Here is a 24,843-nt window from a genome sequence, read left to right on the forward strand (position 1 = left end):
GAGAAATACAATAATAAGCCAGCCGCTTCGATTACCACCGCCTACGTAAAACACTTAGCAATAAAGCATTTAACGTACTTTTCATCCCCTCAATATTAACACGAAGTAGCCTAAACAATTATACTAAATAAAAAAGAAGTAGACGATTGAAAAGAAATAACTTGAAAATGTAAGAAAGTTTTTTTTCTCAGTATATTTTTCTGAATGAAATTAGAAGCAATTTTATTTGACTGGGTTTATTCTTTTTGGCGTTGAAAGATTTATTAATACCAATGTAAATAGCAATGTCAAAGAAGATTTAGTTTACCGAAAAATAAAAATAAAAACAATCGCGTTATCGACCTCTGGGTCGAGTATTTGCGATGAAACGATTTCACAGTTTCTATATACGGTAAATAAAAATTAAATTAAATTATTATAGTAAACAGCGAGAAACATCTATAGTGATAGACTTGTATAGGCGAGAAAAATATCGCGGTCCCTTGTACTCTCGCTTATCTTGGTTCGACTAAATACCGAACCTAGTAAATGTTTGATTAAAAATCATTAAATTTCACTGTAGATATTTCATTGGACACAGACTACAAAATATCACAATTTAACGGACATACATACATATCCTTATACATAAAAAATATAAAACACATCAGTGAAATATATGAAACTTTTAAATAATTTGTATCTAATATTTATTCTATCCATTTCAAGCAAAAGTTGAGCACACATGGTACTATGTCGTACTAAATCTGTCATGGTGAGTTAGGAAGGAGATGGCAGGCGCAAATAAATTAGTCGTAGAGTGGAAATGAAATCCCTTGAGTAATAAAACATTTGCCTGTACAAGACTAGACAGTAACCGGAAATATGACTTTAACATCAACGGGATTATTTTGCTTTACGTCTATCTATAAAGTGGATAAAATGCGCAAAAGTTCATCTTCATTTGTTTCATATATTCAATTGTCCACTAAGGAAGACGCTTAGTGTGGATTCAATATGAGAAATATTCGGCATTAAGTTGAGTCAACAAACAAATAAGCTTCATCTAGGAAGTTCGTTTTATTTAAAATCCACTTTATAATGAAAACAAATATTGCAGTATTTTGAAACACTACTCTACTCCTGGTTTTGTCATAAATATTTAAAAACTTGGAAAATTTACATTCAAAGTCTTGAATAACAAGAGCAAACAACTTGTAACGAACGAAATTCCTCTGTGTTTTCTTGCTACATTATTAAAACAACTTTTGTATGAAACAGAAATGTGATTTATGTCATCTGAAAATGTACATTGTTTACTGTGGATTTTTTTAAAAACCTCAGTCTTGTTTTGTTATTGATGATAAGAGTAAAGTTAAAACCAAAATATTAGACAAAACCAAAATTAGCGGCTTGTGCCGCAAATGTTCATACTAGACCCTCAGGTCCATAATGAACGGTAACATAAACATGAAAAAAAATTCCTTCTGGGTCATTCGGACTGTTATACTGGGTCACTAGTACTCGTATACATAAGAGGGTAATTAATACCCTGATTGAAAGTCGACCATTAAATATAGGATGAAATATTGAGAAAAACCTGTTTTTTAAACATGAATAATATAAAAGTTCGCAGTTTTTTCTTATTTAAAAAGAAGGTTGAGAGCTATGGGAGGTTTTAATGAAGCACGTACCTGAGCTCTGCGCAACCGGCGCTCCGGAAACTGCGACGATCAAGAGTACTGACAAGTACACACACCAATAGGGAGACAGCATTTTCGTAGTGCAATCTGGAAAGAAAAGAAATTAATTAAAATTCACAATATGACTAAATTAATATTAATATATACGAAAAAAGGAAATCTTCTTGAAGTTTCCTTAGCATTTGTAGAGTACAAAATATAATTAAAATTCTACGAACAAGTTGCGATCCCTGCACAATTTATTAACTAACATATGTTACATAAAATTTGAATCAACTCTATTATTACAAAGTGTTTTTTTAACCTATTCATAATCAAATAATATTAACAATATTACGTGATGATATTAACAAAGGTAAATTTGAATCTTACGTACAATTAATTGCAATTGACGTCCTAATCCGTGGAGATGTGGCAGCCCACTGAGTCCATTATGTCGATCACAATGGAGCAAATTGGCCGCCGCGCACAAAGACCTCAATATCAACTGGCACACTAATATTGTTATACAGTGCCTATACATCTTTGAATATTGTCATACTTATGTAAAGAGATGTGATCATACATCCGAAATGCTGCAATTTTTTGTCAGTTTATATATAAATAATTTTCAAATGATTATCAATTGTGAAAACTACCATTCCTCTGAATTCCTAAGAGGTCTTTCATACAAAGGTTCCTAAGGTAGAGCCAGCAACAACATCTATTATATCATCCCTCCACCCTCTTCTTGGATATGGGAACAGGAGGTGGATTTTGTGGAGGAGAGGCATAAGAGGAAATATCTCCGTTCTCTGCGTTGTATACAATATCGTTATCCTCTCTGTTAATTAAAGGGAGGCAACGCATCTGAAAATGTTTATGTCTACGGGCAGTTATCACTTCGCTATTTTGGCGAATTTAAGCAGCCGCTTGCTCGTTTGCCACCCTGTTCGATCACTTATAAATCGAACAAGAAATAACGTTCCACAAAAATCTCGAAATAGTGGAAATAGGCACAAAGTGATTTCCATAAATCGACATCGATAAAAAAGGACGGAATGTATCGAAGCAAATTGAATTTACCTCGACGAGGGGACTAGTACGACGCCGGAGAATCTGTCGTCAAGGCGAAACCGAGGAAACCTTAAAAGCTAAGCGCGATAGAATTACTTTGATATACAGTTTGCGATTGTAGCTATTAATGATAGATATATTATTCGTTTATTCGAAAAGAAATACGCAATACATTTGAAATTCCAGTGGCTTATAACAATTGGCAACAGGGCGACTATTTCTTCTTCAAGATGACAGGGAGGTTGGTTTACCCAGGTGCTTGCTTAGGCGTCTTAATTTTATGTTTATATGATCACAATTATTTGTTTTTTTTTTTAATAATTTTCATTTATTATAAGAATTGAATAATAGTGAATATGTCAATTCTTCTCTTGTTACTACAATCAAGTGGTACAAAATAAAGACAAGAGTATGTTTTAATACAATCGTCTGGGTAGTTCAAACGCGGTTTAAAAATACATCTTTTCGACAACCGAATCACGTCGTCAATGGTGTCAATGTACGAGGGAGTTGCGGGGTGAATGCGGGTTGGAGGAGGGGATACAGGGGATGAACTGGGTCACCGGAGCACCACCGGCCCCGGACCCAGAAATACGAAACCGAGAGAGCCCGTTTTAAACTCTCCACACAAAACCCCATTATTTATAGAGATTAAATAATGTACATATTAAAATTTATTTTCCTCCAGCAACATGTCCCAGTTTAGGAAAATAAAAAATATGTTAACTTGACTCAGTCTGTGATTGAGGAGCTTATTGTTGAATGCATTTTTTATTTATTCTGTAGCGTTTAAGCCATATGAAAACAAATATTTTCTCAATGTAATGTGGTATAGAAATACACAACAACATTCTCTGCACGATGCTAATATACATATTTGAATAACTAACTAAATTGCTGATGAAACCATTTTTTATTAAGTATTAAACAATTATGTTTTTACTAGCAGTTTTCCGCTGCTTCGGCGCGAAATATATAGTAATAATTATAGCATACGTCACCAGAAAAAAATCTTTTTTCCTTATTTTATTCACATTTCTCACAAGCATAATATAAAAACATGAAACTACGTACAAGCCGTAACGATTCATGTTTGCATGAGATAGCGGTATATCACATTTAATGTCGACCTAACATACTATTTACAGGACTTTGCTTTTAGTGTTTCAGCATTTATTTATACTGTAAATCTAGATATTTTGTGTGCTACATAAAGTGTACTAACTTAAAATACCAAATCAGAATTCTATGACTTTTACTAACAATGTACAGTGAATATAATTTCTCGAAAGTTACGTATTATTCAAATCGTTTAACAAATCTCATTTTACAATAAGAAAAGCTGTATATTTTTTATTTTTACTTCAATAATTTTAAAGTTTCAATATCCCACAGTGCTGTTTTGACAACAGCAGTATTGCATTATCGTACTGCTTTACCTCACTGTTCTACACTGGGGTAAATAAGCATTACATAAGTAAGAAGTTACATATCCCTCACAACCTACGTAAGGTTGAGGGATGTGTAACTTCGCATTTCCCAACCCTCCCTATGTTTGTCTTAGAAGTTTCGTGAACTTCCCAAAGTAATCAACGTATTAATAGACTGCTGATATATTGAAATAACAAATTAAAATTAGTCGGTTTGCTTCAATCGACAATACAAACACATCTAGCAAGTAAATAATTACTTAATTCTAAGTAATAAGTCTCTTATAAGTAATAAAAGCCTTGTGATTTTAAGCTTCATTATTAACTGTACATATAAAGTGTTAAACTTCAATACAAAAGTGTACTCTTATTTGATTATTAGACATGTTCAACATAGCTCTCATCTGCCATACAAAAACATATTGTCATCCCTTAAATTTTCTTTGTAAATAAAGTGATAAAAGAGTATTTGTGCAGATGTTTTGACAGTTGAACCTTACGATTTTATCATTACTTGTTATCTACTGAGGTAACATCTGGTGAAGTCACGACTTCGTCTCGATGTCACGGCTTTTGACAAAACATTTGTTCATTTTTCCTTCTCCTTTTGTACAAAGATTAAGAACATACCAAACAATTAGAATGATGTGATAAACAGCTGAATGTCTGTGTTCTATACCATTTGAGATACTAGCCAGACATTCATTGGTTTCTTTCCATCTCGAAATAGATTAGACTACAGCTGCGAATAATGGTTTGATAATGGACAATTACGTTCAGAAAATGAATTCAATTTTCTTCTGTAAAACATACTTACGCATACTTAATTGCACTATTAATATTATTTTGCATAAAAAAGATCTTATGTTCTTTTCTATTTTGTTACTTCATTTTGTTTAATTATTCATTTATTTTAAACTAGCTTTTACCCGCGACTCCGTCCGCGCGGAATAAAAAATAGAAAACGGGGTAAAAAAAAAATCCTATGTCCTTTTCCTGGTTCTAAGCTACCTGCTCACCAATTTTCAGTCAAATCGATTCAGCCGTTCTTGAGTTATAAATGGTGTAACTAACACGACTTTCTTTTATATATATAGATAGATTTTACACTAAATATAAAAACAAGTATTTTACTTTTAAATGAAAATGAATTTTACATGAAATAAATTTAATTTGTTATTTCATAATTGTTAAATTGTAAAATTAAAATATAAATTAGACGTAACATATAAATTAGAATATGTATTTACAACAAAACCTTCGCACTTTTGTAAAATAAAATAGTTTGCTGTTTTCAATCTGTTTTGTTTAAAATTTTATTCATTATTTTTAAAATGAAAATTTTGTTACAAGGTTTTCTGTTAAATTCGTAATAAACTGAAAAAGAATTTAATTGTCCGTATTTATGTAATATTATGTATCCCTGGCTGCATGATAGTGAAATTTTTAATTATGAACCAAACACAAATTACTAACATAAAGTTAGTGCACGTGTACTAATGTAAATAAACTAATCTGGTGAGAAGTAGAATGAGCTATGATAGTAATTATAAACTTGTTTTGTTTTAACTCAATCTAAAAATTATATTTGAATTAATGTCTTAAATTTAATTTAATTATTAATAAATAATGAAAACAAATTATGCCCGCAATGACCCATTGACCTATATTTGCTTATCTATAAATTTAAATTAAGTTACAGAATGCGAAACTTAATAACAACTAAAGTTTAATTACAAAACTATCAAGTTATAATTAAAGGTTTACATCAATAAGATGACTTATTGGATAACAAATGATATGTTTACTAACGTTTATCGTTGGTTTCTGAGACCAAAATCCTTATATAAAACATATCGTTACCCCTCACATTATCTTTGACAAAACAGAGATATACAGGGTTTTTCTCTCAGAAACCCTCGATGAGCCCTTTTCGCAAGATACCACTGTCGAAACACCTGATGTCTCTATCATTCTCTAATTAAAATCTGAGACAGCTGTATATCGACAGACTATGTAAACTCAATTACAGACGAAGTAAAATGTGTATTCACAACAAAAAAACATAATTTGAAACTATTTTATGAATTGTGGTCTACTGTGACATGTGGTCTTGAAACTGCACGTGTAACGTCCTATATATTCCTACTCGTGAAAATCATATTAACCCATAGCTAAAACAAGCCTCGTGTTGAATATAAAACAAGATTTATGCGTCCTTGTTAGAAATAACCCCGGTAATATGCAGCCTCACGCTTCACTACATTGATTGCTTTCTTTTCATCTCAGCGACGATTAAAATACAGTATTGATTATACGAAGATTAAGAGTTAATCAATTCTTAAAATAGAATTTTTATTTTATAGGAGTAAAAAGGATACATTAATTATGGTTAGGTATATATGTTTGCTATATACTTTAAATGATGTATGCATAGTATGCATTGGTAAGTATAGGCCTAGGAAGAGATGGATGCAGGGCCGGCGTTAGGGTAGGACGCGGTTGGGCGACCGCCCAGGGCGTTGGACAGAAAGTGGCCCCACAAGTCTGCGAATTACACAGTCGGATTACCTTTGTTTAACCCCCCCCCCCCTCCAACCAAAGTCATGGCTAAAAAGAGGGCGCCATAGAAAACCCGCGCAGGGCGTTAGTAGAGGCTGTTAATTTGGCAGAACGGATTACGTGTAACGTGACTTGATTACGAAGGGAGTAAAGACTAAAATGACAAATAATAGACTGATCTGTACAACGAAAACCTGATGTGATATGTATGTTGATGTTATGAAATGCGAATACCACATTATGACCAAAACAATTGTTGGCGTAATTTTACGTGAAACGCTCACGATTCGAACAATTTTATAATAAAGATGAACTAAAACGATATTTAGGGTCAATGTCCGTTAATATTCTTAAAATAAATCATTCACGGCTCCGTTAGAAACCTGTCGTCGGCAACGCCCTCTGTGATTAATGATTCGATACCTTTCAAATCAACAAGTACGACAGGACGATCATGATGACTAGGATATTATGAACTAATTAGCACACTGTATGGTACCTTTATGCCCCACCCTGGTATCAATCATCCAAAATATGTCAAAATACATACAATATAAAAAATAAAACATAAATAATATTGTTACCAATACTTTGTTTATGATGTGATTTTCATCTAAAACGAAATATGTGTTTCTTTTTTTTCTAAAAATTATTTTATTACGAAATAAAACAAAAATAGTAACAAAAAAACGTCAGTAGTGAAATCATAAATTAAAAAAGTAATTTCATTTCTTCGTATGAACATTAAAACAGAAATATTTTCCATCCACGCAAGATTTTATGAAATTTCCCTTATTTTTACGCCTCTAATATTTACTGCTTTCCTCTCTGAGGTTTGTCCATTTTCATCTACAATATTTCGACGTAAATATGAGGTCAAGATAAGACAAGGGTCGAATAAGTTACGTCACAAAGGTAGACCTTCGTAAGGGTCATGGAATTGCGTTTCATATTTCGCAGACGTAATTTAGCTTAAAATCAAAGTCAATAAATGTTAATGTCTCTATATTACGGGGTACATGTTCAAATATGTGCTCTTAATAATACTATAGATACATATATTACCGGTATTTTTATTGAATTTATATTTTCCACGCGTTGAATACAGGACTATATTCAACTGAGAGTACTTAACTTAGACTCTGGTATAAAAGTTTGGAATTTGCTGTGGGTTATGATGTAAATAGCAGGAATATTTGTATCAAAGAACTTCATTCTTACCTAAACTTATTTACCCCGACAAAGGTAAGTCAAGTCTAAACTTAAGTCTTTAAGTTGGAATGGCATAGAACTTGGAATCTTACCGTATCTTACCGTTGAAATTTATTTAGTAACCTGTAAATGTTTTACACAATTTAGGTTAACACTGTAACTACACATATATAACTGCGACTATGAAACTGAAAATCTAATCTGCAACAGTTACTGTTTAAAAAAAATACAGTCGAATTGATAACCTCCTTCATTTTGAAGTCGGCTAAAAACGGTATGTCTTCCCAGCAATGTTTAGCTCATTAAGACATTTAAATCTGTTAATTAATAAATATAAACGCAATAGAACTAATGAATTGTAATATTTTTTATTACGCGTTTTTGAACATCTGTATTTAAATAATGTTAATTTTACAATAAGAAACCATAAAGTTGTAAATATAAAAAAAAAGTCATTCAGTGGCAATAAATTTAAAATCAGGTATTTAACATGAGAAAACTTTTAAAACAACGTAGTTTCACATCGTTTATAGATCAATTTAAACAATAAAAAATTACATAGCCGAATTCGTTATTCTAATTTATCTTGTAACTCCGACGCGCACGATCGTCGCAAATATATCTCTGTTATAATTATCACGTTGTTACTTACCTCCTATATTTCCCGCGCAGCGAACTTCCAAAGTTTCAAGATGGCCGTCGACGTCCGCCCGCCAAATAAGCGTGCCGCGTTCTGTTGATGCCATGCCACCCTCACTATGTAATGGCGACGATATTCATCACGCATGCGCCAACCCTATGACGTCAATGGCTCCGTTCACAAAGCATACAGGTGTCGGCGTTTTCGCTATCCATTAAAATACCGCATTGATACCAACCTGCCAACGTGTGTAAAATATCCATAAGGTTACAGTTACTTTTGATTATTTTTATTTTGATTCAACTGTTTATTCCACACTACTGTCGCCCGCGACTCCGTACGCGCGGAATTAAAACACAACTAGTAGCCTATGTGTTCTTCCATACTATGCTCTACTACTATGCCAAACTTCATTCATCCATCCATCCATCTAAACATTCACATTTTTAATATCAGTAAGATTGAAAAAACGTAAAAGTAACGTACAAATATTAATCATGTGATATTCACTGATTATTTGTTTTTTTAAATCTATTTATTGAAACATGCGCAAAATAATTTTTTAAACTTAATCCCACATTAATAAATTAAACTTACTACAGTCAAAATCTGTTATAACGACATCGAAGGGACTACTCATATTGAGTCGTAAAAACCGATAGTTGTAACAACCGGTGACAGGTATTAATAGGAAAGATATGTATATAACATTCAGCCAGGACCTTTGATTTTGGTCAATTTAACCGGTATGTTGTTCTAAACGATGTCGCCATAAACGGTTTTGACTGTATTCAGTTTAACTTCAATATCGTTTCGAAATTAATTAATTGCAATTCGCTTCATTGGTATATGCAGCGGCTGGAAACCTACTTAGAGTGGAGTTAATTAGGCAGCGTGTTGATTAATAAGAACAACTGCAGTACAATAAAGTGAACGGAAAATATAAAATTAAAATAATTAATGTAAATTTAATGATAATTTTTCTATTTAGTTTTATTTATAGCAGTAAATATGCTCGACTGAATAAAATTACGTGAAAGCTTTTTCAATATACCAATGCCTTTAATAAAAAGACGTGTTTGATCATTTAATACGGTTTACGAAGATTGGGTGGTGGTTTATTAATGTATTGGTAAACACGAACCTTCTCGTAATGAATATATAAGTAAATGTATGTAATTAGTACTGCATGCGTTAAACGTTCTTCACGTGGTCAAATTCTTTTGTAATGTACATACTTTTTTAAATATTAGAGTAACCTTAAAATTAAGAGAATATAAAGCTCGAAAAAAAACGGTATTTTTAATTAAATATTAATTGTTTCAATGAACGTTTATGAAAATTTACAAATATAACCTCCAGGTAATTATAGATAGTGAAATATCTTTGTTATCAAGAACATTATTCAATCTTTGTTAATATCAGCCCTAACAGACAAATTTAGACACAATTCCAAGCGTGCCTTTGTTTTATCATTACAATAAGTGGTCTCTTAGTAGGTTATGCAAAGGACTTCAGGATCTGTTAACGAGTAAAATCTTCATTTCATTTTGTTCAAGAAAATTAACTAAGCAAGGAAGATGAATAATTTAATCTACGCATTTCGTAATAATGTGCTTTTGTTGTTAACAAAACAACATACCACTCAAGTCATGAGTTGGCAGAGATCATAGTTTTTCCATACGACAAGATACAGTCATACCTTTCTTTTACATTCTATATTACCCTAAACTATAAATAAACTAAGCCCTCTACCTAAGATATTAAAAAAAGATACGATTTAATTCAATGATTCGACAGTGGCAAGTAGCGACCCGTGATTTCTCTAAATGATATTTGGTTGGAAATGACGGCTTTTGTTTTGTTCAAACTTAAACCGCCTGTTGGTTTTACTGACAGTTAATTATGTCTCTTACATTAATTCGAATCATCACCACCGATAGTAACCGCAAAATGGCGAAAATCAAATGGGCACAAAATACTACGACTAAACGCCTGTCCGTGCATAGAAGTCAATCCATTCACGTGTCAAAAGTCACAAATAAATAAACACTGATAACAGCTGATATCATCAACATACCTAAAAAGGTTTTTAAATGTCAAGTTGAGGTAACATTCAGAGACCTGTATTGTTTCCTCTCCAACAATTTTAATGGGTTATTTTTAAATATTTTTGCTTCAAACTAAAAATTATCAAAAAAAAATTTGTTTCTCATTAGACGAGTCACTTGTTGCCAAAAACAAATAGTGATAAAAATACTGTAATAGTAAAGACAACAGAACATTTTAAGAACGAATTGAGTTTCTGAACTTCATATTTGTATCGAGAATATATTAGATATTTTGATTTTTATAGAGTAACTTTAGACCACTTAAAATTAATAATAAGTTTTATTATTATGTGTATTACCTTATTAAGAACATTCAGTACGTGAATTACTTTATTCATTATCCACAATAACATGGCTACAAGACAGTCAAGTGACATGGCAAAGTTCAAGGAAACATTGAAAGCAGCTAAAGAAGTTGTTATTCTATCCGGAGCGGGTATAAGTGCCGAATCTGGTATACCTACGTTTAGAGGTGCGGGTGGATTTTGGAGAAAATATCAGGCATCGTCTTTGGCGACGCCCGAAGCGTTTAGACATAGTCCTAGTTTGGTTTGGGAGTTTTATCATTACAGAAGAGAAGTAGCCGCTAAAGCACAACCTAATCAGGTACATACATATATAAAAGTTACAATTGATGTAAATATAGTTTCCAGGGTTTTCTAGGAATGCAGATGTCTGGCCTACTATGTTAGGTTTCTTATAAGAAGGGCAGACTTATATTTTTTCTAGTAATACACCTGAACCTGAGTGAATTATACAAACATAGTGTGATTGTCATTAATTACTTGCCTGTTGTAGCTAAGTTAGTAAAAGATAATTTTCTGAAATCCCCACTGTGTCAGTACAGCTAAATATGCACATATAAAATGTTTATATTTTTGTTATAGGGCCACAAAGCAATTGCTGATTATGAGTCAAGACTTGGATCAGAAAAGAAGATAACGGTGATAACACAAAATGTAGATGGACTGCATGCAAGAGCAGGTACTAAAAATCTTATAGAATTACATGGTAACCTCTATAAGACCCGCTGCACAAAATGCAAAGAAGTTCTGGTTAATAATGACAGCCCAATTTGTGAGGTGAGTTTACAGATAGAAGGCAGATTACTAAAATTTATTTTATATTCTTTGAAATATAAACTTTTTCTTGACAGCCCACATTACTAATTAAAAATTCAACTTATATTTACATCTTGTTTATTGTCTTCAAGCTTAGTTAAATATTTTGTCATAAATTACAAACAACCTCAAAAATATCTGTTTTTTCAGGCACTGGTAGGAAGAGGTGCCCCTGATGCAAATGTTGTGACCTCAGATATACCAGTAAAATCCTTACCGCATTGTAAAAAGACAAACTGCGATGGACTATTAAGGCCTCATATTGTATGGTTTGGTGAAAGTTTGGACCCAGCTGTTTTAGATAAAGCAGGTAACTGAAATGTGATAATATTTATTTTCTAAATTACATGAACAGTTGAATTGGTTAAGATTCTTTTGCAACCGTATATGCAAGTATTTTTTTATGTTTACATGTTATTTTTTTTTACAGAAACGGCAATGTCAACTTGTGACGTGTGTTTAGTAGTTGGTACATCATCTGTAGTTTACCCAGCGGCTATGTTTGCACCGCAAGCCGCCGCGAGAGGCGCCATTGTTGCGGAATTTAATTTAGAGCCCACGCCCGCTACACCAGACTTTCATTATTACTTTGAAGGTCCATGTGGAACTACATTACCTAAAGCTCTGTCTGATTGAAAATAATATGTACGATTTCAGTATTATTGATGTTAGATTAATATAATTGGAAGTCCGATAAGTGTATTGTTTCCTCATAAAAATCTGAAAATATGTTATAATAAAGAAATCTGCTCCCTTCAAATTTTTTATGTTATGTTCTAGGATTTTAGGTGGAAGTTCAAGTAAAAATAAAACTGTAAATATGTAAAAATATTATATTTATTATTGTATTTCATAAGATAAACATTTATTAAATAGTTAAATTATTCCATTAATTCTTTCATTTAATCTCCTTACGTTTCGAGAAAAACCTTGCAATACTACCTATTGTTTGTCCAAATGTGCAGCCGGTTAATAAGGATTTCTGAAAATAAACGGAAAGTGAAAATAATTAGCAAGTGCAATTAAAATTGATCATTCAATAGTATTAAGGTAAATAAAAATATTCCTGAATTTCATGTACAACACTGACAGATGACAGACATTTTTTCCATAATAGATTATGGAGCTAATATCAACCAAAGTTCATTATTGATTCTTTTGAAATTTAAAAAAAATGTGAGCCGTCATGGGACGCCTGGCAGATGGAAACATCGTGTGTGAATAAGTAACATGCATAAAAGATAATATAAAGATATTATTAAAATAAAATATATATATGTATACTTCAGTATAGCGTGGCGACCCGTCGCCACGGCAAGCGTCGCCACGCCAACAATTCGGTTTACAAGTGATCCTATAGATGTTTCACATCAAATATTGAGGGTGAGCGAAGACCCCTATTGTATTCTACAGCATTTAAAGTTTTGTGATACACTTTACTAAGAAATTCTTACTCTTTATGATTTGGACTTTATTATAATTTCAATTTATTTCTATGTAAAATATATTATTCCAAAAAAAACAGCTTTATTTCATTACAATTTTATTTTATTTGTAATGCAATCTGTTAAAAATTAAGAAACCAATAGAATATAATATCCAATATGATTTTTTTTACATATTTTTTTTATTAATATTTTCTTTACTAGCACTCATAAAGCACTGCTTTTATTAGTTTTACTTTCTTAAGTTCACTTTACACTGTATTATTGTTAATTTACCTGAATAAATGATGGCAAAGCCGCTGTAGTTTGGGTTCTGGAATATCTTTCGTCTACGAGCAACACGCAGGCATAGTCATTGGCATGTCTTACTGCACGACCTGATGTTATACAAATTTAATTTATATATTTTAATGTAGAGGGTTACATTTCAGTTTAACAATAGTAGACTCCAGCAACAATATCTTTTGCATAAATGAACCGTTACAATACCACGACTTCACAAGACAGGAGTCAAGTAAAAATAATTCCTCATACTCATATAATCTAATGAGTGTGGTGCCGGAGTCCTAATTTTAGTCCATTATCTTTTCCCTTTTCTTATATGGGAAGGGGAAGTGAATTTGATGTAATAGGGGACGTACAGGGGAAATATTATCTTAATTGTCTCCTCCTAAGTTGATTAAAGGTAGGCAACACTTGCATGCGTATGTCTATGGGCAGTCACTTCGCCATTTCGGCGAATTCAGACGATCGCTTGCTTCCCAACTTATACAAAAATACATATGTAGGTATGGGAAGGTAGATTGTGTGAAAGCTTCTTGAAGTGACAAGTGAAATAATGGATAATACATCCAGATTATATAATAAATATTAATTTAATATTAAGAATATTTATTTCTTTACTTAGCGTTTTTTTTACTTATTAATTAGCGATTTACTTTTTTAATAATAAAATTGAAAATACTATAGAAATATACATACCAATACACTGGTTCACAGCTTTCATACATAAATTCTCATAGTACTGACTTCCAGCGCTTCCTACAGTTCTGTTCAAATAGTTCATCTTCTCTTGCAGTTCTGGTGACTTCACATTGGGGTACGGCATACCAATAACTATCACACAACGTCCTAACTCATCACTGAAATTAAAATCATCATCAGCTCACTATACATCCCCATTGAGGTGCTCGGAGCCTACCCTAAGTTAGAGGTGACTAGACCATAGTCAATGCTGGTCAAGTGTGGGTTGACTTCACACACACACACACTTAACTATATGATGTTCAATCTCAAGTGGGAATATAGTATGTACATGAGTGTTAATATTTATGTAGCTGTACTGTAAATGGTGAACGCTTTAGTGATAGTATATTTTATACTAGTTATCGCCCACGACTTCGTCCGTGCACAATTAAAAAAAACTTTAATAGTAACCTATTTCCTATTTTCATTTGCGGATGTCTATGGGCAACGGTCGCCTCGCTATTTCGGCGAATTCTGGTAGTCGTTTGCACGTTTGCCACCTTTCCATATAAAAATCTAAACATTCGCATTTATAATATTAGTAAGATAACTGAGCATGTTATATATAAAACTTAAAAATAAAGTACATTACCTAAAGTTAAGTCCTTCACTCAATTTTCCTCCAACTACACTGAGAAGTAAGGCTCCGTTGCGATCACCATCTTTCTTTCTAACAGCTGTGGTGAATTTTTGTAACACCTGGAATAATTTTTTTTTTTTAAAACCTATGTATTTTTTATTTATAACTTTAACCTTTATCTTATAAAACACAAACATCACAAATCATGTATGTATATAATCTTACTAATATTATAAATTTGAATGTTTAGATAAATGGATGGATGTATGGATAGATGGATGTTTGTTTAAAGTAGTAAAAATCTCTGAAACGGCTGAACAGATTTTGATGAAATTTAGCACAGATGTAGAACATAGTCTGAAAGAACACATAGGCTACTTTTAAGTTTTTTAACTCCGCGCGCACAGTCGCGAGCAAAAGCTAGTTAAGTGAAATTTTAAGTTAATGATATTTAAGTTTCCATTTGGAATACTGTAAAAAACTTACTTGTTCAACTTCAGTGGCTGACTTTGGCTCTCTAAAAATATTTTTCTTTTTACTAATACTGTCTATAAACTTGTTATTCAACAGATGTTGGTATACTGTTTGTTCGTAAGCATAAGAAGGTAGGAAACAAACAATACCACCGGGCACAATACTACTTATGTTACGAAGTATCCTGCCTACTTCGTTCAACTGAAAACAAATCGTACTAATATTATCAATAAGAAAGTTTGGATGGATGTATGGATGAAAGTTATCAGTTGATTCCGGAACAGATCAACAGATCTGGTTAATTTTAGATATAAAACAGAACATAGTCTGGAATTATTTATGTTACATTTTGTAACTGATAAATGTTTGATTCCCTCGGGGAGAATTGAAAGCATGTCACATATAAATCAACAAAAAAAAAGTAAAGATTAAATTGTTTGTTTGTTTGCATTAAATTGGCTTCGAAACTACTGAACCGATTTGCCAAATCCTTATCTGTTGGGAAGTTAAACTGTCTGGGAAGACATAGGCTATATTTATTACTAGATTTTTTTAGTGTGGAAACTACTAGTAACTATAATTTTTAAACTTACCAATTCGTTGGACATTCTGTTTTCATAAGAGAAGTTTAAATTAATATTAGAAGGTCCTTGAGATAAGCAAACACCTAGTACATTATCAGGAGGCACTACATGTCCGCACTTCACTATATTAACTCTGTTCAATTCCGTCGAATTGTTCGTAAGTAGTCCTTCAAACTCACTGATAGGTTCCATTGTACCACCAGCCAATATTACCTTACGCAAATAAAACATTACAAGTTTTTTCATTAAATGGAAGAAAACAAGGAACCTATATTCGCCAAAATAGCGAAGTGACAGCCTACACTTCAATGGATAAGCAAATTAAATAATTGCAGATACAGTGCCTAACTTCAATGGATAAGTATCCCTACATATACATTTAACAGTGGTAGACGCAGGCAACAACATCAGTTGCACGAATTGGCCTCGCTCAGTGAAATACCACGACCACACAGAAGACAGGCGTCAAGTGGAAGTAATTCCAAGTACAGTCTGATGAGTGTGGTGCCGGAGGACTAATTTTAGTCCACTTTCCCTTCCCACCCTTTTCCTATTAGGAAATGATGAGAAGGGGAAGTGGATTGGGCGGAAGAGGGTACGCATAGGAAGGGGAAATGTCCTCTTTCTGTGCGTCCCCTTCTCCGTTGATTAAAGGTGGGCACAACAGTCGCCTCGTTATTTCGGCGAATTCAGGTGACCATTTGCTCGTTTGCCACATCTATATATATAAAAGAAAGTCGTGTTAGTTACACTATTTATAACTCAAGAACAGCTTAGAACCAGGAAACGGACATAGGATCATTTTTACCCCGTTTTCTATTTTTTTTATTCCGCGCGGACGGAGTCGCGGGTAAAAGCTAGTTTTCATATAAAAAAAACATACAAAGTATGAAATTTTTCTTAAATTAGGCATCTGGCACCACACTCGTCAGACTGTACTTGGAATTACTTCCACTTCACGCCTGTCTTCTGTAAGGTATTTCGTGCAAATGTTGTTGTTGCTGGCGTCTACCACTGAAACTTCTAATATAAAAATTATTATGGATTTAAGCTATCAATACTTACAGATCTACATTGTGAGACGACATCAGCGAAGTGTTCAGCTGTATTCAATAGTAAGTACTTCAACTGTGATGTATTTTCCTCCCCTCTTTGTATCAACACTCTGCCGTTCTCACTGCGGTCACACAACATGTCTAAGAAGTCTAGTACCGCGTATAGACCGCTACCTGCTGATGTTTCATTTGGCAACTGGAATTTAAAAAAAAACATTACTGACAGAAATAAATTATGCATAGAAAAGTAAACAAAAACCACCTGAAGAGCAGTCTTCATTTCTCCAATTTCCTCCACAACTTTATTATCTGTTTTCTTAATGTTACTTATAAACTTTTCAAATGAACTTTTTTGACTAACGACTTTTTTTTTATTTTCCTCTTCCAATACTTCTTTACTATATCTCATTGAAAAGCCGTGTAATTTCGGTGCTAGACGAGTGTCTCTACAAAACTCAACTAAAGGACGTAGATTTAAATGGTCTATTTCAGATTTTATAACAAAATCTTCAAGTGTAAATATTTTGGTATCATTTTGGTCCTTTCCGGAGACTTTCGGTTTAACTATACCTGAAAAAATTATTACAATTAATGTGGTAGATATACTTTGAACATATTATAATAAAAACCAGTAGCTTTAAAAATAACTAGCTTTTGCTCGAAGCACTTTTTTTTAATGTATACAGATTAAATAATTTTTGACTTACCTAAAAGTTTGCCGACAACAAAAGTCATTTGATTCAACAACAAAAGATTTTTACTGTTCAATCGTGATCTATATTTGTTTATATAAAAATTAAGGTACATTTTCACTGATGACAGTTGTTTATATGAGACAGGTGCTGAATGTGCATTCTCCAACGCAGCACTTAGACCATGTGCCTCATCTAATATTAGAATATTATCTTTTAACTTAATGGAGAAACCAGATCTAGCACCTGAATTTACTATACCTGCATGACTAAGTAGGACTACCTGTAGATAAACAACCAAGAAGTTTAATATTTAGTAAATGCCATATTTGGAGTTAATTAGTTATTGGAGAGGCTTTTTTTATATCATACTAGCTGTCGCCCGCGACTCCGTCCGCGCGCAGTTATAAAAAAAAACTAAATGGGGGGGAGGGGTTTATGAAAAATAGATGTTGTCCGATTCTCAGACCTACTGAATATGCTCACAAAATTTCATGAGAATCGGTCAAGCCGTTTCGGAGGAGTACGGGAACGAAAACTGTGACACAAGAATTTTATATATTAGATGGTGGCAAATGAACAAGTGGCCATCTAAATTCGCTGAAATAGCGAACTATCGCAGCCTATAGACATCTGCAATTGAGATGTGTTGCCTTCAATGTCAACGATTGAGGGGAGGCACAGAAAGAAGATATTTCCTCTTGATATCTATTACTATTCTATCTATTAATAGTCTATTACTGTTTAATTGATAAGTTGTAAGTGTGTTATATATATGTTGTGGATGTACTTAAATAAATAAATAAATAAATAGATATGCATCCACTCTTCTGCCAAATCTCTTTCTCCTTCTCATCCTTTCCTTATTAAAGGATGGGAAAAGAAAGAGAACAAAAATTAGGCCTCTGGCATGCACTCATTAGGCGAAACGCGGAATTGCTTCCAATATACATGTTTCATCTATGTGGTTGTGGTATTTCACCTGTTGAGATGAACCATTTGTACAACGTTGTTGCTGGTGTTTACCACTGTTAAATCTTTTGTGTAAAATTCCCACTAACTAAATGTAGTATATTTAGTGGGGTGGGGGAGTAAATTCTTTCTATATTTAATAGAAATGCCTAATTTTAGTCCACATTTCTTTATCTCACTTTTCTTATAAGGAAACGATGGAAAGGGGAAGTGGATTTGACGGAGGAGGGGACACATAGGAAGAGGATATATCCTCTTTCTGTGCGTCCCCTCCTCTGTTGAGTAAATATAGGCAACGCATCTGCAATTGAGAATGTCTATGGGCAGCAGTTGCTTTGCTATTTGGGCGGATTCAGATGACCACTTGCTTGTTTACCATCTCATGATATTATATAAAAAAATAGCTATGTATACAATATTTAATTCACAATATTATGTAATAAAAACTAAAAAATCTATGTATTTATCAAAAATGTTTTCCATACCTGAGCATCATCTAATGCCATCCTTGATGCATAATAGGGGCATGCTTTTATCTCTTTGCCACATTTCACTAAATCCTCCATATCCATTATATCAACAAGCAATCTTTCCTTTAATTTTGTTATATTATTCTGATTATAATACGGACATCCTGAACATGTTTTTGTCTTTGTTCTTTTAAGGACTTTACCCTCATCACCAACTGATGTTGATTTGGTTTTAGATTGTTGCATATCTAGACATCTGGAATTATTAAATACAGGTAAAAATTGCAATGTTTCATCAGTTCATCTGGTATTGCGTGGGCATCAGCTAGTTCATAATATCAAGGCCACCCGCTACTCATGAAGTCTTAAAAACCTAAGAGTTAAAAATTATAAAGGTTTCAATTTTTAGATATACAACTAGCTGTCGCCCGCGACTCCGTCCGCGCGCAGTTAAAAAAAAAAATGGGGGGGGGTTATGAAAAATAGATGTAGGCCGATTCTCAGACCTACTGAATATGCTCACAATATTTCATGAGAATCGGTCAAGCCGTTTCGGAGGAGTACGGTGACGAAAACTGTGACACGAGAATTTTATATATTAGATATAAATTCACTAACATATGTATGAATACAAAATTATTATTAACAATACCTTTCATTTATTAAATTAACATTTTTCAAACTTGTAACATCAGAATTAATACAGTAATGTTGACGAGAAGCTAGTGTAACAACTCGAGTACATTCCTTGAAGACAGTTCTTTTAATTTCACCAATAAATTGGGATAACTGACTATGTGTTCTGCTACTTATATAAATCTGTAAGAAAAAAAATGCTCATATTAATTATACATAAATTAATTACTACAGAGCAACATGCGTTTACCATTTCTCACAAAATTGTATTAAATTACTGGTTAAATCACTAGTTTGAGAGTAAAATGTGTAAATATTATGTTCTTTATTGTAGGTGCATTTCGAAAATACATGCCTTAACTGGTAAATGTTCACTTTCTTCGTTTAATTCATCACCTAAATCTTCCTCATCTGATATGTCTTTATCACAAGTGTCCACAATTAAATCATAATCATTGTCTTCATCATCCGGAATATTCTCTTTATCATTTGCATCTTTATCTAATTTATTCGGATATGTAAAAGAATTTCCATGAATATTGTTGTTGATGTTAGATTTCTGTTTAGCAACTCTAGTCTTCATTTCATTGAAAAGCTCATCTTGTTTCTTGATTTTATCAAGTTTGAACTGTAATTCATTTAATGTTTGATTCTTCTTAATTTTATCGTATTCTGCTTGTAACCAGTCTTCAGAATCTGTAATACACGAATAAATTTAAACCATAAATATTAATGTTGAGGTATATTGTGCAAATGTTACGGCTTGTTTCACTACAAATACCTGTTAGATTTTTCAGATCTGTTTTAATTTTATTAATATCATCTTCAATATCCTGAATTGTTTTCTGCCTATTATCACTGTACCATTGCAAAGCGCCACAACATATACTTAAAGATTTGCCCTGTTTCATAAAAATCAGATAATTATGATCAAATAAAAATCCATGCGATATTAAAAATGTTAAATGGTAATTACTAACCGTTCCTGTAGGACTTTCGAAAATACCCAATCTCCTTTTTTCGATTGTAAAATATAACTCTTTCATAAACTTTTCTTGAATATCATAAGCTTGAAATGGGAATGAAAATACAGGATTCATATCTCCTCCCATATTGATACGATCAAGAAATTGAGGTGCAGCAGTTTCCCACGTAACATAATATTAAAATAATTTGAACATTGCTTGATTTATTAAATATAATTATTTTGTATTAGGAAAGGTGATAGGAAAACTGCTTAAACAAGATTTATTTTTTTGACAGTTACATTTCAGTTTTCGCGCGCGGCATGCTGTCAATGCCAGCCACAGATTACTACATTTTATGTCAGTGGTTTTAAACAGAAAAAAAATCCAATTGGAATACGCAAAATTATACAATTTAAAAAGAAACAAAGATTTTATGAAAAAAACACTGTTATTTCCAATTTAAACAAACAAATAAATGTAAATTATTTGATGCTTAATAAAATTTCTTAGTAAAATTTACTCTTTTGAACTTTTGATGTCACTGCAATTGGTAAATGTCAATGTCAATCTGTTGTCAGTTTCAATTTCTGTAAAAGTTAATAGATGAAATATAATTTCTAAAACATGTATATTACAGTTCTGTAATTATAAATATAACATTCCATTTATATTTGAAATAAATATTTCACGCTACGCCTTTATAACACATAATACTAAAATGTCACATAAGTATGTATTTTATTGAAATGCAAAACTCGTTTTCTATAAACAATAACAGTTTTGATATGACTCATTATTGTTACAGTATTAAAATTTTGCCTGGTGCTACTGTTTGCGAGGACTGTACATTAGAAGGAGACATAACCATTGGCGGAGGAACTGTAATTCACCCCAGAGTGACTATTATTGCTGAAGGTGGACCTATTATAATAGCAGAGTATTGTATCATTGAAGAGTATTCTACAATTATTCACAAGTAATATGTTTTAATAAGCTGTACTATATATCTTACAATTTTTTTTATTAAATTTAAACTCGTACTTCTACTCACATAAATTTTATAAATAACTTTTAAATTTCAGGAAAAATGAGCAACCAGAAAATCCACCGAAGCCTCTTTTCATAGGTGCACACAATGTATTTGAAGTGGGATGCAGACTTGAATCCTTATGTGGTCACATTGGAGAGAGTAATGTTTTTGAATGCAAGTCTTTCGTTGGTACTGATGTCAAAATTGGTAGTGGATGTGTGATAGGTATGTGAAATACTTTGTACATAAAAATAACCAAAATTAAACAATTTACTCAGTGTTTTCCACCCAAATGATGAAGGGTCTCAAGAGATCTTTTAAGAGTTAAAACTTTTAATAATATGCAAAAGATGTAAAGGATAGAAATTTATATTTAATATTTTCTTTTTTTTGTTCCATTATTAATAATGCCACTTTATTTATAGGTGCAGCTTGTAGCTTAAATGCACCACAAACTTTACCAGATAATACAGTTATCTGGGGTTCGGAGCATAATAACAGGGAAGCATTAGAGAAACAACCATCTCAACTACTCCAACTTGACTTTCTAGGCAAAGTGATGCCAAACTATCATAGACTCCGGAAATCTAATGTGCATAAGAGGCAGATGTCAAGGCAGTCCCAAGAACCAGCTAAATCATAATTTGATGTATTTTCGAAAATGTAATTTTTTTTATTTATTTCTTGTTTAGAAACATGCGTCTTTATTTTTTTTCAACAATAATTGTTGTCAATAAGGACCGTATTCAATTTTTGATTTAAATTAAAACCATGTTTATACTTGTTATTGTAAAATTGTTGAGCTCAACAATGGCTTATTGTTGATATTACCAATTAAGCCTACACCCAAATATTTCCTCGGTTATAAAATTGTGCAAATTACACATTATATTCTAAAATGCCTTATTAATGTATTATTTTTTACTTTTATGTAACTACATTGTACAACTGTAACCGCTATCCACAATATGTAATATATTGACAACAGTAAACATTTGTGTTTTCAAATTTTTTCAGTTCAAACCTTTGTTGGACGCTTCTGCCAATGTTTGATGAATAGCTTGATAAAACGTGAAATACATTTGATCGTTTAACGGACGGCCTTTTAGACCTTGGTGACGAAGATAATTAGTAAATATCCTTTAGAAAGGGATTCCTCAGTCCAATTATTACATATATTAGTTACCGTTTAACATATGTTTAAATATCGTGGTTGGAATATTTTATCAGTGTTATGATGCATTCTGAAAATCATGGGAATTTATAATAAAAAAAGGAAAACTGGCAAAACGTTTTGTCTACCCTCCATTACATACTTTCCTTAGTCGAATTGTTTCGTTGTTACTCGTTTTAACAGTTTGCACAACTGTCATTTCTACCAAATTAGGTCCAGTTTTATACTAAAGTATGTCGATATGAGTACTCTTTGTTCTTAGTAGGAATATCGCTGCGCTGTGTAGTGATGGGACTTGAGTGATTTTTTTTCACTCGAGTCACTCGGTACTTTCTCACTCGAATGCCACTCGAGTGAATATAAAACTTCAGTGATTTTTATTGACTCGTGGCATTCGGAATATAAAACTCGAGTGACCAACATTTTAAAACGGATATAACAATATTAATTTTACATAGAAAATGTGTATTAATTTTCGCATTAATGTAAAGACTACTCAAAAAAATCTAAACAAAATGTAAAAAAATAGAATTTTTCTTCTAAATAAACTTGTCATACATAAGAAACATTTGACTTTGCAAGCTGTAATTGCTGATAACGCCGTTTCTTTGAAATAGAATTGTTTTGAAGATTGTGAAAGCAGAACTCTCACCTTCACTCGAAGAACATGCTTGTGACGAACTACATTCACCACTGCTATCCTTGTACTAAACTGGATGTTAATTTTTCATTTAAGAAATCAAGTTAGTTGTATTACCAAAATCTTTGTAACTCTTTTTGCAAAACTTCCAAAAAACGGTTTTTTTGTTCTGATTTCATGTGTCAAAAAATGACCACAGAATTGCTTTTTTACACTTTTACTCATTTTCACCACTTACTAACAACACACAGTCATAAATGACCAAAACATTAAACAGTAACAACTCACACAAACAGATTTCTACGTTATTTCAAAGAGAACCTACGGTTAAACTTGTCACAACTTGAATTTCTCACTCGGCTCGGTATAAACCAGCCGAGAGGTACGGGTCAACTCGAGTCACTCATAATTCTAGTCGACCCGAGTCACTCGAAACTCGAGTTGTCAAAAATTTAACTCGAGTGCCAGTAATATAAAAACTACTCGAGTCACTCGAGTGAAAAGCAACTCGAATCCCATCACTAGCGCTGTGGTTCTTCGTGACTTTAGGCCTACCTACTGACAGACAACAAAATAAAAAATATACGATGTCGTCTCGGACAGACATTCATCGATTTCTTTAATTTGGATTTTAATTCTTTTTACTTCGCGTTCAGTAATCTTATATTTGGAAAGTTTTCTTGTATGTAAATGTACAGTTTTTGTTGCGATTCATTATAATTTCACTAAATTCTGTAATGTTAGTAAATTATTAAAAATTAATTTGTCAAAGTTTATGGCAATAAGGGCTGTGAATATACAAATCGTAAGCGTATATTTAAACTAAACAAATAAGTATCCCTAGTTTACTATTACGACTTGGTAAAACTAGGATAATGTATCTTGTTGCAACGTACGGCGCCATGTTGTCATTTAGTTGATTCAACACGAATCCTGTTATGGGTGTACTTTTGTGGTGTTTAATTAGTGCGTGAGCATGTTGGAAGATGTTCCTGTCCACGGGAGTCGGAGCGATCTTAGGAGCCCCAAGATCGCGACGCATCAACGGAACCTCAGTCTGGATTTCAGGTATGCTACTTTCTATAATGTTTGTGTGTAAATAATTTCTTGTTATCACTAATTAAATCTTTTAATTCTAACGTAATTAATTACTAGATAAACTTAGAAAAAAAGGTTCCTATCTATTTGTTACACAAAACTTACACGTAAACAACCTTGATAATCATAATTAAACACTGAATTACAGACTTCTAGACTTACATTAACATGAAGATAAAATTTCT

General features: G+C 32.5%; 5 protein-coding genes across 8 annotated transcripts in view; 3 read left to right on the forward strand and 2 right to left on the reverse strand.

The window, feature by feature from the left end:
• The window catches only part of LOC106720103, a 47,697-nt gene extending 38,956 nt beyond the window's left edge, over positions 1 to 8,741 (reverse strand). Inside the window, exons 1-2 of one of the 4 annotated variants that reach the window (XM_045678911.1) lie at positions 8,595 to 8,741; positions 1,674 to 1,769 (exon numbers count right to left, since the gene is read on the reverse strand). In XM_045678911.1, coding sequence (XP_045534867.1) covers positions 1,674 to 1,769; positions 8,595 to 8,688 — 190 coding nt within the window. In that variant the 5' untranslated portion in view covers positions 8,689 to 8,741. Of the gene's footprint in view, positions 1 to 1,673; positions 1,770 to 2,054; positions 2,109 to 8,594 lie in introns of those variants that run through there. The other 3 variants (XM_045678912.1, XM_045678914.1, XM_045678913.1) reach the window with 3 other exon arrangements.
• A 2,161-nt stretch (positions 8,742 to 10,902) lies between these two features.
• LOC106720264 (NAD-dependent protein deacylase sirtuin-5, mitochondrial) lies at positions 10,903 to 12,501 on the forward strand. Its single transcript, XM_014514859.2, has 4 exons — positions 10,903 to 11,299; positions 11,581 to 11,775; positions 11,965 to 12,124; positions 12,245 to 12,501. Exons 1-4 carry the CDS (start codon positions 11,045 to 11,047, stop codon positions 12,448 to 12,450), a joined length of 816 nt encoding a protein of 271 aa, XP_014370345.2. The 5' UTR covers positions 10,903 to 11,044; the 3' UTR covers positions 12,451 to 12,501.
• A 162-nt stretch (positions 12,502 to 12,663) lies between these two features.
• Positions 12,664 to 20,905, reverse strand: LOC106720102 (ATP-dependent DNA helicase DDX11). The gene is made up of 14 exons (XM_045678947.1): positions 20,729 to 20,905; positions 20,530 to 20,650; positions 20,104 to 20,444; positions 19,765 to 19,931; positions 19,128 to 19,368; positions 17,686 to 17,953; positions 17,241 to 17,548; positions 16,989 to 17,174; positions 15,933 to 16,136; positions 15,352 to 15,540; positions 14,878 to 14,984; positions 14,241 to 14,401; positions 13,536 to 13,636; positions 12,664 to 12,796 (listed from the first exon to the last, which is right to left on the reverse strand). Exons 1-14 carry the CDS (start codon positions 20,858 to 20,860, stop codon positions 12,713 to 12,715), a joined length of 2,610 nt encoding a protein of 869 aa, XP_045534903.1. The 5' UTR covers positions 20,861 to 20,905; the 3' UTR covers positions 12,664 to 12,712.
• Positions 20,906 to 21,357: 452 nt separating this feature from the next.
• Positions 21,358 to 22,422, forward strand: LOC106720280 (dynactin subunit 6). Its single transcript, XM_014514875.2, has 4 exons — positions 21,358 to 21,445; positions 21,522 to 21,692; positions 21,799 to 21,971; positions 22,172 to 22,422. Exons 1-4 carry the CDS (start codon positions 21,435 to 21,437, stop codon positions 22,387 to 22,389), a joined length of 573 nt encoding a protein of 190 aa, XP_014370361.2. The 5' UTR covers positions 21,358 to 21,434; the 3' UTR covers positions 22,390 to 22,422.
• Positions 22,423 to 24,225: 1,803 nt separating this feature from the next.
• Positions 24,226 to 24,843, forward strand: part of LOC106720237 (phosphatidylinositol 4-kinase beta) — a 46,358-nt gene continuing 45,740 nt past the window's right edge. The window contains exon 1 of the mRNA XM_045679127.1: positions 24,226 to 24,628. Within this exon, the coding sequence (XP_045535083.1) occupies positions 24,537 to 24,628 (92 nt within the window). The 5' untranslated portion in view covers positions 24,226 to 24,536. The remainder of the gene's footprint in view (positions 24,629 to 24,843) is intronic.

Source organism: Papilio machaon, chromosome 8, assembly GCF_912999745.1.
Source record: "Papilio machaon chromosome 8, ilPapMach1.1, whole genome shotgun sequence".
Lineage (NCBI taxonomy): Eukaryota > Metazoa > Arthropoda > Insecta > Lepidoptera > Papilionidae > Papilio > Papilio machaon.